Source organism: Panthera tigris, chromosome A2 (assembly GCF_018350195.1).
Source record: "Panthera tigris isolate Pti1 chromosome A2, P.tigris_Pti1_mat1.1, whole genome shotgun sequence".
NCBI classification, from domain to species: domain Eukaryota; kingdom Metazoa; phylum Chordata; class Mammalia; order Carnivora; family Felidae; genus Panthera; species Panthera tigris.
Window position 1 is genome coordinate 121,117,310 of NC_056661.1, and position 16,519 is coordinate 121,133,828.

At 57.3% G+C, this 16,519-nt stretch overlaps 1 protein-coding gene across 1 annotated transcript; it reads left to right on the forward strand.

Moving 5' to 3' along the window:
* The first annotated feature begins 376 nt into the window (after positions 1 to 376).
* AQP1 (aquaporin 1 (Colton blood group)) lies at positions 377 to 13,559 on the forward strand. Its single transcript, XM_015541265.2, has 4 exons — positions 377 to 929; positions 10,184 to 10,348; positions 10,655 to 10,735; positions 11,466 to 13,559. Exons 1-4 carry the CDS (start codon positions 540 to 542, stop codon positions 11,643 to 11,645), a joined length of 816 nt encoding a protein of 271 aa, XP_015396751.2. The 5' UTR covers positions 377 to 539; the 3' UTR covers positions 11,646 to 13,559.
* The last annotated feature ends 2,960 nt before the right edge of the window (positions 13,560 to 16,519 follow it).

A 16,519-nucleotide genomic window follows, 5' to 3' on the forward strand; every position in this document is an offset into this window, starting at 1 on the left:
GACTAACGCCACCCTGGGATGGGATGGGGATGCCAGGCAAGCAGTATCATGGTGCCCCGCCTCCAGGGAAGGCACTGTCCACCTGCTGAGTCCAGCCTGCCCCATCCAGTGCTCCTGGCTCTGCCTGCGGGCACCCCCTGAGCTTTGCACGTAGGGCAGGGACACCTGGACTTCTGTGGCCCCCTGAGCGGGGCCAACTTGGAGGAATTTCCCAAAGCCTATTAGAGCAGTGGCTGCCTCCTGCCTGCCTCCTTGGGCTGGGCAGGGCTGAGGGCGGAGGGAGAGAGGGAGGGAGGAGGGAGAGGAGGGAGGGAAAAAAGTTGGCAGGCCGACAGCAGCGCTGTGTCTGCATCCATCGCTGAGAGGAGGCCCGTGCAGTGTGGGGCGGGCCAGGAGCGAGGAGAGGCCTTCCTCCCTTTGTGCTCCCCCCTCCTCTCCTGCCCCCGGGGCCCTATAAATAGTCCCAGCCCGGGCTGTGGCTCAGCTCTCAGAGGGAGTCGAGCACCAGGCAGCGGTCTCAAGCCAAGCCCCCTGCCAGCATGGCCAGCGAGTTCAAGAAGAAGATCTTCTGGAGGGCCGTGGTGGCCGAGTTCCTGGCCATGACGCTCTTCGTCTTCATCAGCATCGGTTCCGCCCTGGGCTTCAATTACCCGGTGAAGAACAACCAGACAGCAGGTGCCTCCCAGGACAACGTGAAGGTGTCACTGGCCTTCGGGCTGAGCATCGCCACCCTGGCCCAGAGCGTGGGCCACATCAGTGGCGCCCACCTCAACCCGGCCGTCACGCTGGGGCTGTTGCTCAGCTGCCAGATCAGCATCCTCAGGGCTATCATGTACATCATCGCCCAGTGCGTGGGGGCCATCGTGGCCACTGCCATCCTCTCGGGCGTCACCTCCTCCCTGCCGGACAACTCGCTCGGCCGAAACGAGGTATGTGAGGTCGTCCCAGGCACCAGGGCTCTGGAATGGGGCAGAGATGGCATAGGTCTCCCCCTCCACCCATTGTGCAGATGGGGACACTGAGGAGCCGAGGGGACAAGAGGCTTCTGGGGGTCATGCGGAGCTGGGGCTGGCGCTCAGCTACACCTGCAGCCCAGAGCCTGCTTTCTGCCAGGCACTGTGGGAAGCCGAGACCCAGAGAACAATAGTCTTGCCAATGTCCCCTGTGGGCACCTACTGTGGGGAATAAGCTCTGGAGGCAGCTAACCTTCGGGCCAACGGTGCTGCACCTTTCGGCTGTAGTTTCTCGGCCCTCCCTCCACTCTGCCTGTGCAGCCAGCTCCCTCTTCCCACAGCCCGGCCCCCAGGAGCCGCTGTCCGCTGTCCCTTTGCTGCCCTGACCTAGATGCCGGGCATGTCCGTGTCAGGTCTGCCAGTGCGTGAGCAGGACCCAGGTGGGCGGCCCCACGGTCACACAGGGCCCCGAACGAACTGCCTTCAAGGAAAAAGCCCCTCCTGCTCCTTGGTCCCCAGGGAGTGGACAAAGATCGGGGGTGAAAACACTCTCTCGGCTGTTTGCAGGTGGTTTTCCTGGATTGCAGTATGGGGTGGCGGCCAGCGTGGGGACATCTTGCCTCCTGTCTGGGCTCCATTCTCTGTCGCCAGGCACTGTGAGGCATGGCACGTGCGTGTGTGTGTGTGTGTGTGTGTGTGAGCGGTGTGTGCACGTGGATGCTGGCATGGGTATCTGAGCTTGTGTAAGCTTGTGTGCCCCCGCGTGCGTCTGTGTCTAGAAGTGTGCCTGGGAGAGTTAGGGCCACTGCGTGAGTGGGTGGGGGTGTGTGTGTGTACCTGTGTGTGCCCACTGCTCCTGGCTTGAGTGGGGTCTGGGCTGGGGGCGCTGGTGGTAAGCAGAGGTTGGCGACTGGGTGGCAGCTGCTGAGAAGCATTCCTCCCGGGCCGCTTAGCACAGCTAATTGGCCGTTGGCGGCAGTTGCCTGCTGTCGCGGACCTGGGCTTTTCCAGACCCTCAGCCAAGTGCAAACTCAGACCTGGCTTGGGCCACAGCAGGAGGGAATCTGGCCTGAGAGAGGCTGAGGAAGGCTTGGAGGGTGCCGTCCCAGGGAAGGGGAGAGTGAAGGAGCACAGAGGAGGAATCAGATCTACAGAAAGGAGGCTGGCCAGGCCCGGGCAGGGCAGGCGGGTGTAGGGACGGTGAGGGAGCCGGCCAAGGGCTCCTCGGCGGGTGATTATATAGCAATCGTTCTCTCGCTTCCCAGCCGAAGTTCAGACCCAGGTGCTTCAGCTGGGGGAGGCTTGGTGAGGGCATGGCCTTGCCACAGGGGAATTAGCACTTCTTCTGTCACAGTGACACCTTACCCAGCCCCCTCCGAGGAGCTAACTGTGGCTCAGCCCAAGATTGAAGATTAGCCTACAGGCTGGAGTTTAGACTTTAGTCAGGGAAGACGTGGCCAAGGTGGGTAGAAGGGACAGAACTCTGGCAGGCCACGTTCCTCCAAGCCTCAGCCTCTCCAGAGGGGCAGAGCCAGGTGACTTCGGAGAGTGCCCCCTGGGTAGGGTCAGGTTCACGCTAGGGCTGGGCTGGGCGCGATGGGGGGTGGGGAAAAGGGCCTCGCAGGGGAGGGGTTGAATCTCTTCAGGACTTCTGCCCCCTCTTGACGCTCCTTCTCAAGGGACAGGCAGGACAGGCATCTGTTGTCAGACCTTGCGCTCTAACTCAGGCATCACGGGAAGATGTGGGGGAGGGTGGGCACCCACAGTGTCATTTTGATCTGGCCACACCCTGATCCAGTGTCCCTTCCCTTCTCTGACCTCCATTTTGTAGAGTTACCCAGATGCCTGGGCTGGGCAGGTTGCAGATAGGGGGGGAAAAGGGATAAGCTCATGCAGGGGCCAGCCCTGGTCTCAGAGGCAAGCACACCGTGTTCAAGGCCTGCTCCTGCTCACCTGTTGAGTTTCACTGGAGCTGAGGACCCTGAGACTCCAAGAAGGAACCCAGGTCTCTAGATCTCTCTCGGCCCTGCCCATACTGCCAGCAAGCTCACTTTGCAGACTTGAGTTTATCAGCCTTCCCCGGAGGGTCTGGCTGAGAGGAACCTAAGAGGGGCCGTGCTGAACACAAGGGTACTGAGTGTTGAGGTGGGGTGCAGGCACTCTCCTGTCCACACAATGGAAGTTTGGGGTCCAGAAGCACAAGTTCTAGGCCTAGAAACAGAGAAAGCATCTCTCTCAAGGCCTCCTCTGGGACACCGGACTTGGGATCTGAAGGGATCTGAAGGGACCCGGCAGGTGGCCTCAATGCCTCGAGAGGGGCAGAGACCAGTCTACGCAGCAAGTGACACATTCTTTCCCCCAGGCTTTGCTGGAGGCTCCCATAGCCCCTTGGGCCCCGGACCCCACCCTGTCCCAAACCTAGGTGGGGCCCTTTGTTGGCATGGAGATTTCAAAGGAAAATAGGGAAAGGAGGCAGGAAGTGGTTGGAGTGAGTCAGGGGGTGCCCCTGGGGGCATGGTGGGACAACTCTCTTCTCACTGAGTCAGGACTTGGGATGCACCCTGGAGAGACCACGGGCCTCTGTCCAGCCTATAGGATCCTGGCTGGTTCTAAGAGCCAACCCCCAATTTAGGCCCAAAGTGACAGTCTCAGAGGCAGGGGTTGGTGTCCCCGTCTCCCTCTGTCCTTGTCAGACACTGAAACACTTCAGGCCAACAAGCTCGCCTGTGTGGCCCCAGTGTCCGTCTGTGAAATAGGGACACAGCGGGGCGTGGCTGGGCTCTGGAAAATGCAAGATGCTCCTGGACCTGGGAGTCCTGACTGTTAGCTGGCTCTTTTTATTCCTCCCCTCTCTGGCTCACTCACCCATGCTCCCTGCAAACCAAAATGGGACTGCTGGGGGCTGAGCTGGGGGCTGAGTCACCAGCTCCCTACCCTTGGCAGACCCTGGCGAGCAAGATAAGCCCCGCGCACAGCTGCCCACGATATGGGGCAGGAGGCAGGTATGATAAGAGGTGTTGGGACTGTCAGAGCGGCAAAGGAACCTCTCTGCCTTTGAGTGGTGGGAAGGGCCTGGAAGGCTTTCGGGGAGGAAGCTCCATGGGGAACCTGAATGTGGAGGCAGGAAAAGGGGGTTGCAGGCAGAGAAAGGGCGGCACAGGCTGTGAGCACAGGCAAGGCGGCGGTGGGAGGTCACGGCCTGGGCCTGGCCTCAGCCCTAAACTCTCCCCTTCCCCAGTTTCCCCAACCACAGAGCCAGAGGGTTGTCCCTTCCCTGTTGGCCCCCTTCCCCCCCACCCCCGCGCTGGGCCACCGGTTCTTCCAGGGTTGAGGGCCCCTCTGCCTCCTCCAGAGCTGGGGGTGGGCTGGGGAGAGGGAAGCCAGTTTTCAGACGGATGTGCCCAGAGAGGGGGGCTGGGGGCTGGGTGGTGGTGCCACAGCTGGGACATATAATTACTGTTTCCAGCCAGAACCAGATGAGGGGGAGGGCATCGAGAGGCAGGAGTTTTGTGGTGGAGACTTCCCTCGCCACAGAAAATTCTGAGGCTGTTTCCCCAGTGGGGGCCCTCGGAGCAGCCCTGCCAGCCCCAGGCTGCCCACCCCAATACCTGGCCTTAACCAGGGCTCGCTCTGTGAATCCTCGTCTGAAGGGACAGTGCCACGAGAGGGGACCTGGCCCGCTGGAGTGCCTCAGTCTGAGGGGACTCGCCTCACCCTCACGCCCCTGGGTCACAGCCTTCCTCTCACACCTTGAGCCATTAGTTCATTGCAGGCCAATTGCATGTAGGGCCCTCTAACCTGAGCTCAGTCCCAGAGACTGCTCCCCACTTTCTCTAGGGCCCCACTCAGCAAGGGTTCCTTCAGCATTAGCCGCCAGGGCTTTCCCCAGGTGGCTTAAACGTGCCGTATGTCCACCCCTCAGGGACTGGCTCAGGGCTTCCTCTGTTCTTGTTGGTAGAGCCTCCCTGGGGGCCATGGTCCCTGCCCTCTGGAAGCGCCAGTGGGTCTGGGGTCTCCTGAATAGCTGGGACTGAGCCAACACACTCACAGGTGTCGGCAGGAAAATGTTGTCATGGCCATTGTCCCCTCAGCCAGGGCCTCTCCCCAGGGATGTGTGTGTGTGTGGGGGGGGGGGGGGGCTCCTTGCCCACAGTGATGCTTAGGGGGATAAGTGAGGGGCTCTCTTTATGTAACCAAGGAGCTGCAGTTCTGTGGGGTTAAGAACCCCAACTCAAAAATGGTAGAAAAGCCTGGAAAATGCCCTGTTCCCATTAGTAGCTCCTTTCGGTGCCTGAAATTCCACCGCCAGGACAACTAGAGAGGCAGATGTCTGCTCAGTGCAAAGAAGCAATTTTTATTTTTAATCAGGAAGGGGCTGCCACCAAGCCAGTAAGCTCCCTATCGTTAGGTGTGCAAGTCGAATCTGCCCGCAGCCAGCTCTGGGGGTACAGCAGTGTGCCGTATTGAGACCCTAGGTCAGATGGCTCTGTGGGAATCCTGCACTCAGGATCCTGGCCGGGAGGGTGACTGTAGGTCCTGGGGCTAGGGGTCCCATGTCAGGCAGGGAGGAATCCTGGAGACTGTCCAGGGCTAAAATCTGGGCCGAGGCTTCCACTTTACTGATAAGGAAACTGAGGCCACAGAGGCATTGAGATTGTGAGGTTGTATAGCAGATCACGGCAGGGCAGGACCATGCCCCCAGCCTGCCTCCCAGCCCTTGATTATTTCTGCTTCTCTAAAGTGCACGTGTACACACTTCACTAACGTCCCCTCCCCCTCAACACACACACGTACATGGCACATAGGGGCATACACACGTGGGTGTAGAGAGCATCTTCTCAAGCCTGGGTGGTTCCACTCGGCCCCTGGGATCCTAGGAAGGTGGGGTAAGTGCTCCTCAATGGAGCCTCTTCCTTTCCCTGGCAGGAGGATGGGGACTGCCCTGGAGTAAGGAAAAGAAGGAGGGAGGGAAGGAGGAAGCCATTACTTTGTGTATTGTTTCTTGTCAGGAAGATGAAATGGCTTCTGGGGGCAAATAAGGGCCCTTTGAGATCTGTGACTCTTTGTCCCTCAAGGGGGCTTCCTTTCCTCCTCCTTCCCTTTCCCCAGCCAAGTAGTGGACCCTGAGTGTAGCTGTGTGATACAAAGAGACAGGGCTGCACACTCAGAAATGCCATCAGACACACAGCACGGCCATACAGGGCCACATGTCACAGAGACCCCCAGGTGCACAGGGCCCACCTTGGTAAGAGGCGGCACCCTGTGTGATAGGGATTCTCAGAGAACGTTGAGATACACTGGCCAATACCTGACTAGTTCGTCTGAATGTCCACACGGGCTAAAAAAGAGTGGATATTCTCAAATTTGGGGTGGATGGCTTTACAGAGTTTCCTTAAATCAAACTTGTTAATTATGTGGCTCAAATCCTTCCTGTTTGTGCTATTTATATTGTCTGACTGCTTCAGTCCATCAGTTTCTACGAGAGGGTTGTTAAACTCTTTCACTCTGGTGGTGGATTGATCAAATTCTCCTTATATTCTGTCAACTGTCGCTTATTTTTAGGCTATGTTGTTTGGCGCATACAGGTTTCGAATTTATGTAGCTCTCTGATAGACTTTTTCATTCAATTATTTTGTAATAAGCCTCTTAACATCTCACGAAAAGGAAAAGGAGAGAGTTACACCCGGACACATCTGGTCACCTACAGATCCTGCAGGTACCAATATACGAACATACACGGAGGCATACACAGCCGTGGATACCCACAGGAACATGCACACAGGAATATCCATGAAGGAGTGACACAAGGGACCCACTGAGGTCCCCCTCACGTGAGTGCTGAGTCCTGGAGGCAGTGGGTGAGCAGGGCAGGCCTCGATGTCTCCCCTCCCCTGTTCTTTGAGAGTGTATGCTCAGCGTGCAGCCAGGCCTGGTGCCTGCTGTTCCCCAAGGGTGGGACACCAGGGTGCCCAGGTCAAGTTGGGGCCCTGGGCCTAGGAAGCTACCTTGGTCAGTCTGTCCATGGGCAGCAGGGATGGTTCTAGGGACCCATTGTCTAAAAAGGTCAACCCTGTCCCCCACCCTCTCCTGGGTGCTGGGGCACACTGGCAGCTAGACAGCCATCTTCTGCCTGCTCCTCAGTTCAAGCTGGGAATAGCCAGGTCCCTTGGCTGGGCGTGTAGACATCAGGACACTTGGCTGGGACAAGGATCCTGGCTTTGCTATCTTGTCCCTGGGACTCAGCCTTCTCATCCATTCTCTTACAGAGGCTTGCATGGCTGCCCTGTAAGACCCACAAAAACTAATGACTGGCCTGTGGTCTCCAAGCTACAAAGCAAATAACCTAGCACTGGATCCAGAGAGCTTCCCTTCCAGGCTGCTTCTAGAGAGGATAGAAGTTCTGGAAAATTAGCATCATCTGCTACTTCTGTTGCTATGCAGCAAGTGTCCCCTATGAGGCCTGGGCAGCAAGATGGGAAGGTCTCCCTACTCTGTCCTCACCAAGCTCCCAGGCCAGGGGTTGGACGACCTACAGAGGAGGAAGGAGGGTTAACAGTGTGAGTGGGTAGCAGCAGAAATTAATTTCAGCCAGGGATAGGAGGAAGCTTCTTGGAGCTGGTGGGATCTGAACTGGGCCTTGACAGTGGGCGTAAATGGATTTGATGTGAAAATGCAGAGCTGGTGTCTTTCTGATACTTCACATTAAATGTGTGGATTATTCTGTTGTTTATCCTTATATTCATAAAACTGTGTTGTTGTTGTTGTTGTTGTTGTTTGGAAGGGGGCTTAATCAGTGAAATATAAAGCCTCGGCTGGGCAAAACTACCTGGGGATGTGCAGACATATTTTTTTTTTCCCAACACCAAGTGACCACAACTGGGATTAGCCTTATTTAAGCAATTGTTTCCAATTTAATGGGTTGTAAACAGTAACACGTTTTGAATGTTTACCTACTTTTCCTGGACATCAAGTTTCAACAGACCTTTAACTATCCTTTTCAGTTCTGAATTATCAAGTTTTTCCAGATGTAAGTCACACAAGTGCGTTGGTGGTTAAAGCAGAAGTAGCCAGTAGATACTGAAGCAATCAGGGGAGGCTTCCTAGTGGTGGTGGTGATGGGTATCGGGAGAGGAAGATCGTCAACCTGCGTGGTTCTGAGCTAAACGCCCTGGGTGGTCAGGAAGGGGGTATAACCCAGAGTTCCCAGGGCGGGTGGCCACCTCTCCTGCTTCCTGTGGACTCAAGAGTGCTGGGCATGGCACCCGGCTCCTGTGCTCTGCTCACTTTGCATGAGAAGGCATGCCTTTGGGCAGAGCAGGGCCTGGGGTACTCAGACCTGGTTAAGAACTGCGGGAGGAGATGAGCTCGCCCAGGCCCAGTCTGTGAGAGGGTGGGGAATGGGGAGTATAGGAGGCAGGAACCACTTAGAACGATGGCTCCATTAATCAGCATGCCAGGCCTGGTTTCAGGACTCCGGCCAGCTAGCAATTAGGCTGGCGCTGGGGAGCAGAGGAGAGAGCGGGAAGAGCAGGAGGGCAGCAGCAGGTGTGAGTGTGACGGGCATCTGTACAAGTTGGCCCGGTCACACCAACCTCACCTCCACGGAGCCTGTCCTGGCTCCAGGCAGGCCTCGCTCCGGCCTCCACAACCCTGTGCAGGGCCCCGCCCCTTCTGGCTGTCCCCCAGTCTGGGGATAAGGTGAGAAAGAACCAGAACAAAGCCACAACTGTCCTGATCCCTCCTGCCTCAGCAGCCCTTTCCAGATGCCCCGAGACACCCCCCACCATTGCCTTTGAAACTCCGGCCACTCTGGAAGGTGGGCAGGAAAAGCTGTTTTACAGATGGGGAAACTGAGGGTCAGACTGGGGAAAGGCCATGGCCATGGCAGCACAAGTAGGAGAGTCAGGACCTGAACACAGGGATGGGAACAAAACTGGGCATTGCCCCCCGGGCTGGCTGAGCTGAGGGGTCAAAGCTCTGGGGTCGGCCAGGAAAGGCCTAGATCTGGGGCTGCAACACAGGGGAGGGGATGTGAGTCACTTTCCCTGTGACCCAGGGTTGCAGACAAAGGCGGGAAGAGAATTGTTCTTGTAAGATGGCCTCAGGGTGGGGCTGAGAAAACTGGGCGTGGGAGTGGAGGAGGGCCCCCCACCTAGAGTTTTGTAAAAATGCCCTCTGGCTTTGGAGGATGCCCCCCTCATGCCCCCAGGATGAGGCTTCAAGTTCAGGCATATTTGGGCACACCAGCCCTGCCCTGGGGGAAGACAGCCCACATGGCCACATCCAGGCATCTTTGCCAGTGAGCCTTTGCTCACGTGGCCCAGCTCTCCCGTACGGGTGCCCCTGGCCCCTGGGACCCCCACAAAGGGGCGGGTGCAGGGGTCCCTGGGGAGGGGTCTCCCTGGTGCAGCTGCAGAGGGAGGGCTCCGGTGACCTCATGACGGCTCCCATTCCCTTCTTTTTCCATGACTCATGTTTCTAAAAGTGGCCCAAAAGCAAGTGGTAGCCAGACGGTGGTGGCGGGGCCTATGTGGCCAGGGAGTTGGTGGGGGGGGGGGGCGTTCCAGGAGGGAGAGGGAGGGGAATGTAGGGAGGGCTGAGAAGAAATGGGAGAGACACAGAACCGGGAGAGACAGACAGAGGGTGGGTAGGAGACAGGGCAGGGCAGCGTGGGAGACCAGAACAGGGAGAGAGACTAAGGGAGCTGGGGCCAGCTAACTGAGGAAGACCCTTCTCAACTCTGGGAGTTGTAGATGCAGCAGGAGATGGGGTGGAATGTTCTGGACTTTTGGGGTGTGAAGCAATGTCTCCGGCCATTTGCTTCTCTGCTCCCTGCAGGGTTGAGAATCCTTGACCGTCTCCTCCCATGTGTAGGGCTTGCCCCTTGCCTATGGCTTTGGTACCTGCAGGGCACTCTGGCTGGCTGGAGGTGGGCAGATGCCCTGCCTCACCCCAGGCTTCTCTGGCCTCTAGGCGGAGTGCTGCAGGGAGGAGGCAGGTACCAGGGGCTGAGCTGGCACCTCCTCAAAGTCGTGGAAGGGACAGAGCCTGGTGTCCACTACCAGAGGTGTGTTCTTGGGAGGGGCCTGGGCCCTTCTGGGCCTAGCCAGGGGCTGATGTCATGGGCTTTGAGGACACCAAGTTGCCTGGGCCCGGGGGGGGGGGGCGGGTCTCAGACAGAGTCCCTACTCTGCCCACTCACCCAACCTCCCTGTCCCTCTCTCCTACAGCTGGCCCCCGGTGTGAACTCTGGCCAGGGCCTGGGCATCGAAATCATCGGCACCCTGCAGCTGGTGCTTTGTGTGCTGGCCACCACTGACAGGAGGCGCCGTGATCTCGGGGGCTCGGGCCCCCTCGCCATCGGCCTCTCTGTGGCCCTGGGACATCTGCTCGCGGTGAGTGTGGGGTCTTCCTGGCTGGGGGTAGGGTGGGGAGAACAGGGCCAGGCAGAGGTGGTCGGGGTACCCTCTTACGGGTAGGGGGGTGGGATGATCAGCTCTTTGGGGCTGGGGATAGGGTCCTGCTCAAGAGAGGGCAGCACAGGGACCCCCTGACCATCTTTCTGGGTCAGCGAGCCCCTCTTTCTGAGCCTGATTGTTACCCCCCTGTTTTCTCTCTGTGTGTCATTGCCTCGCCTCCTCTCCCTCTGTCTGTGTTTCTCTGGCTCTCCCCCTTCTGCCTCCCTGCCCTTCCCCTTGCAGATCGACTACACAGGCTGCGGCATTAACCCCGCCCGGTCCTTTGGCTCGTCAGTGATTACTCATAACTTCAAGGACCACTGGGTAAGGGGTCTCACCATCTCCTGGGAGGTGGAGGTGCCGAATGGAAGTTCCAACTCCACCCTGCAGCATCCTCCCTCATCACAGAGGCTGTGGGAGACAGACAGGGCCAAGGAGATTGGAAAACCAAGGCCTGACATGGGGGTGGTGGGATCAGACTTCAGGCTGGGCTGCTGCCTGCCAGCATCCCAGCGGCACCCCATTCAGGGTGACCTGGGGCAGGCTCCTGGCCCTCGTGGTGCCTGCATTTCCTGAGCAGTGAAGTGGGGCATCGTAGCACCCCCCCACTGGGGGTAGCACTGGGACAAGTGGCCTCACCGCCTATAGGTTGAGCTTAGCACAGAGTCAGCACTCCATGGACATAGCTGTTCTTACTGTGGATGTTTCTGTCTCAGACCAACCTTTGATCAAACTAGATGTTCCTGTGGCCCTTCCGAAGCTGGGGAGGGTGGGGCCGTGGCCACCCTGAAGAAGGGGCTGGTCTGGTCACACCAGGCACCCTGAGTTGGGGCACATAAAGGCAAGGAGATGCCCGCTACCACAGTCCTGGCTTGGGCCAGCTCTGGAATCGGGATGTAGGGGTTCAACACCGCCTGCCTCTAAACCCAGGCACCGGTGGGAGAGAACCCTTGCAATGGGGTCGGCGCGGGGGGTGGGGGCGGACTCAGGAAAGGCGTCCCAGGAGAGGAGGCTTTCAGTGGACTCCCTCTGAGCATGCCCGCTCTGTTCCTAGATTTTCTGGGTGGGGCCATTCATCGGGGGAGCCCTGGCTGTGCTCATCTACGACTTCATCCTGGCCCCGCGCAGCAGTGACCTCACAGACCGCGTGAAGGTGTGGACCAGCGGCCAGGTGGAGGAGTATGACCTGGATGGCGACGACATCAACTCCAGGGTGGAGATGAAGCCGAAATAGAGAGGCCCTGGCCCGGGCACCCACGCGGGGGCGGGGCAGGGGCGGGCAGAGGGAGGGGAGGGGTGAAATCCATGTCGTAGACACTCTGACAGGCTGGCCACCGTCACTTCCCAAAGAGCCTCCAGAACTGCGTGGTCAAGCCTGATTTGGGGCTGTTTCTGTCACTTTCTTTCTCTTTCTCTGTTTCCTGGCCTCTGGGCTTCCTGAGGACCAAGATTTACCAACCACTCACTCCCTTGAAGTCACGGAGGAAGTGAAAGAGAGGGACCCACTCTGCTAAGGTGTCCCCTCAGAGTGTGATGGAAGGTATGCCAGAAAATCCCTCTCATCCCAGAGTTGCTCAACAGCTCACCTGCTGCAGGTGTCTGGGGTGCCACCGTTATTGCTTTGTGCCTTTGGGCGTGGCCCTCCTTCTTCCCAAACATGCACTTTGTCCCCAAGGGTGCTTTGAGGGGAAGAGATTCCAGGAGGTGCAGGGGTAGGGGGCAAGTGGCACACAGGCTTCATTCTTGCAGTTTGGCTTGCTTCTGGCTCCGCCTGCACCCCCCACCCCCCAAACTCGCTGTACGACCTTGGGATCGTCCATGTCTCGGGGCCTCAGTGACCCCATCTGTAAAGTGGCAGGGTCAGGGAGAGCCATGCGAGCCTGAGGCCTCTCTGTTCTATAAGTGTAGATACTCCGTGGGTTCTAGAAGATGTAGTATGGGGCAGCCCTTCTTCCACTTGCCCTGGTTCTTTCCCAAATGTGTAGCTATCGTAGACACCTGTGTGAACACAGGGACACATGCATACATGTTTCAAAGCAGAGGCAGTCCAGGCTGTGAGAAGGGCTCCCGGGGGAGCAGGGCTGACCCCCCACGCAGCGGGGACAGGGTCTGCTATCGCGGAATGAGGCCGGCGGGCGCGCAAAGGAGGAATACCCATGTTCTTCACTGAGCTTTAGTTGACCTTTCTCACCTATCATTGCATCATCTCGATCACCGTTCGGTTCTCCACTTCCTCCTGCCGGTGTAGACACAGCTCACGCTTATGCAGGTGTGTGTTTCTTAAAGGGCAGTTGGTCGTCTGAAGCCCTAAGCCTGAGGACAGGTGACCGTGGTGCGGATCAGCACACAGAGGCGAATGGGCTTTGCTGGACTCTTAGCGGGGTTTCCAAGCCCTCAGCTAATGACGAGGGGAGAGGAGGAGCAGATCCCTGCCCCCCTTATTGCTAAACTCCTGGTTGGAGGCATTTGGGCAGCCGGGAGATCTGCACAGGCTCCCTGTGTCACCCCAGGCACAGCCTTCCCTTGTCATTTACCTGGAGGGGACAGTCAGCCCTGGCCTGATGAGGTGGCTTACCAGTGCAGCCCAGGGACAGTTCAGAGTGCAGGGTCTGCTTCAGGGGCAGCCATCTACCTGGTCTCTTCAATCCCACAGGGCCAGAGCAGGTCCCCTGGCATGCCTGGAGCCACGATGGTGACAAAACCCAAGTGATTCAATCTGCAGTTTATCCCAAAGCAGCAGGACAACCAGGTGACCCTTAATGGTCACCAACCCGTCACAACATCTACACACTCCATTCCCTAGCAGGGACTTCTTGCCCTTTTAACAGATAAGGAAACTGAGGCCCGAGGTCCCACAGCTAGTTAATGATTTGGCCAGGCCTGGCAACCAAGGCCATGTCTCTGGCTACTCCTTGGACCGTGAGACTGACCCCTCTTATTCCCAGCTGCTCGGTTTCTGCCTGGGCGGTGGTTAGAAGCCAGGAGGGGTGAGGGCTGTGCTGGAGGGGAGAGGGGGCAGACCCACTTCCTGCCTGGTTCTCACTGCTGCATACGAGACTCTGCATCTGTCTGCTCTGCATATACGTCTCTTTGGAATTGGAATTTCATTATATGTTAACACAATAAAGGAAAATGACTTGTAAGGTCATCGAGGCTTCCTGTAGTTTTTCTTCTTTTGGTACCGCGTTCCCAACAAAGGATCTCTGGCTCCCAGAGGAGATCGATGCCCACTCTAGGGACTCAGTCTGGGTGGGGGGAGCCACTGCTTGCCCTCTTGCCCTCAGGATCTCTGCTCTCAGTGGGTGGACACAGCCTCACAGGACTCCATCTGAGCAACACAGGGTCCTGCACCTAATAGGGACGACTTTTGCTTCTGGAGCCTGAAAGGACTAAAGCGTGACAGCCCCATCAGTCCCTCTGCCCTCCTGGGAGCACGGCCCAGGGAGCACCAGGGGCTGATCAGCTGTCCCTCCCTCTGTCCCTCCACTCACATTTCTGACCCCACCCACACCTGTGTTGGGTAATGGGACCCAAGGTTTTGCCGGGAGCTTGGCCATCAGGACCAAGTGAAGCTGTGCCCAGCACAGGTGATGCTCAGGTGGCCGGTGAAGGGTGGTGACCTGTGGTAGCTAAGAGGGGGGAGCAGCCCAGTCCCTTGAGGCCTTGTGGGCTTTTCAAGCCCCCATAAAGCATGTACCACACTCAGTGAGGATGTGCCTTTTCCTGTGGAGAAGTCTGTAGCTTTAGTCAGATCCTAAGGTATCTGCCCAAGGCGGAAGAGAAGCAAGGTCAGAGCAGGCTGGCCTCTGCCTTGAGGGTGACAGGGAACCGTGAAAAGCCCCCTCTGTCTATACTTCTTTCACCTGTCCTCATGTAGCTTGAAGGCCACTCTGGGCCCTCTGGAACTCACAAAACCCTTTCCCCCATTCGGGGCCTCTCTCAGTGTTGGAGGCACAGCAGGTGTGGTTGTCCTTATTAGGCAGAAAGGGAGGTGGATGCTCGGTGAGACGTGCCCCAAACTCAGTGAGACAAGTCTGTGTCAGGCTGAGACTTGGACACAGACTCCTGATATCCACCTCTCTGCCCCCTGCATACACACTTAGGGCTGGTATCTCAAAGCAGGGACTATATTGGGAAACTGAGGGCCCCATAATAGGTAACAGGCCCTATTCCAATTAGCGGGCTTGTAGATCCCACAGAGGCCTAGAATCTGGAAGTCTCTGAGGACCATCAACCTTCTAGAAATCTCATCAGGCCAGAGGTGTGGGCTGATTGGGGGAGGGGTGTCTGCAAAGATCCTGGCATCCCAACACTGCTCCCGGGAGACACGTGGTTGCTGCCTCCCTCTGGTGGAGGCCTGGCTGATGGTAATGCAAGGGTGTCTAGACAGGGCCAGGGGCTAGGTCACCCCAGTGATGGCTGAGTCAGTACTGTTGGAACAGGCTTTCTTCTTCCAGTGTTTTCTGGGCCCCTGTGAAGGGCATCTGTGCTGTGTCAGCCCATGTAAAGTGCCCCTGTACCTCCCAGGCTGAGGACAGGCTGGTGTGAGTGGAGGGTGATGGTTATACCATGAAAACAGGATATGGGCTAGCCCACTGCAAGCCAGGCCCACCTGTGAGGGTGTGCCAAGGCTATCTCTCACAGCCCTTCTTGGTTTGTCTCCTTATCTTGACCCATCTCCCCAGGTGAGAAGCCCTCTCAGTCCCCACCAGGGGCCCTGGGAACCCTACCTCAATCCCTGGTCTTCCTTCACCACCCCCAGCCATCTAGGACAGGGCTTTGCTTAGGGATTGTTTAGTTATAATGTTTATAACCCTACTGCCAAGAGACAGGACCTAAAGAAGAGATCAGGGAACTGGTATTTCTTGAGCACTTACTTTGTGTGAGAAACTTCCCTGGGTCTTCACATACAGTCTTTCTAATGTTTGTAACACCCTTGGAAGGTAGAGATGACTGCCTGCCCCCGTTTACAGAGGCCCCTGAGGCCCCTGAAGATAAAATGATTCACCCAAGGCCATAGAGCAAGTTGGTGGCAGAATTTGGACTTGAATATGCTCTGCCTGGTTCCAAAGATTGGCTTCTGGTTTCAAAGATTCCTCCACTATGTGGTGCTGGCCTGTTTTGTCATGACTTCCATGAAGTTTGGCTCTGGTCCAACTAGGCAGCCGGTCTTCCTCTACCTGCAGGATGTTGAGAGTGAGAAGCAGGAAGGAGAACGGCCAGCTGAAGGGACTCCAGCACCAGGAAGAGTGCATTTCATTTTGGAGCCAGCTGGACATGGTGTCTGCTTGAAACACACAGGCACCACCTGGTCCCAGGCAGCTCCACTGGCAATGGCCCTATCCCAGCCTCCTCAGAAGCCCCTAGGCCTGACTGCCCCTCTATCTGGAGGAAAATATCTGATAAACTTGCTTGTTCAGAGGTTACCCTCTGTCACCATAGTATATGAGAAGGGGAAGGGCAATGCTGTACCCTGAGGGAAAATGATGCACTCTGAAGGAGCCTCAGATGCCCTTTCAGGCCTGGGGCAAAACCTTTGGGACTTGCCTGTCCCGGACTTCCTCTCATCTTCCAGTCCATTGGTTCAGGGCTCCAGGTACCTCAACCCCCAAGGGTCATCCCCACTCTGCTCTGCTCATGTTCTGCCCAACCCAGCAAAGAAAAATGGTGAAAAACTGGAACTGGAGTGAGGCAACCAGAGCCCTTGTCTGTTTTCTTCATCAAACTTTAATGGAGAGAGTAACTTTCCTGGAAGATTCCATGACTCAGCCTTTGTCCCCAGCTGCCGAGCATTCAGGTGACTACACACGTGAAGTGCTTTGGTGGAGAGCATCTATCACACCCCTTCAGCTGCGTCCCTGCTGAGACTAGACAACAGATGGCTTCCTCCACTGGACTCCCCCATGATCCAATGGAGACTTGCATGTGGAGGTGGCTCAGTGGGCCTGGAAGGTTGTGCCCTCTGCACTTGGCCCAGAGGGAAGCAGGATGTAATTTGGCAGCCATTGAGTCCTAGAATATTTGTCCCTTCATTAAACTCACAAGAGCAAAACGTTGTGGTTCCACAATTGCCCCACCAGTTCTGAGGCCAAGGAACCCGGGTCTGGA

What these genes read in the sequence shown, in the direction of transcription:
- AQP1 (XM_015541265.2), top strand. Translation starts at nt 540, where the DNA reads ATGGCCAGCGAGTTCAAGAAGAAGATCTTCTGGAGGGCCGTGGTGGCC. An exon ending in ACTCGCTCGGCCGAAACGAG is followed by an intron (nt 930 to 10,183) that starts GTATGTGAGGTC and finishes TCTCTCCTACAG; the next exon opens with CTGGCCCCCGGTGTGAACTC. An exon ending in ATAACTTCAAGGACCACTGG is followed by an intron (nt 10,736 to 11,465) that starts GTAAGGGGTCTC and finishes CTCTGTTCCTAG; the next exon opens with ATTTTCTGGGTGGGGCCATT.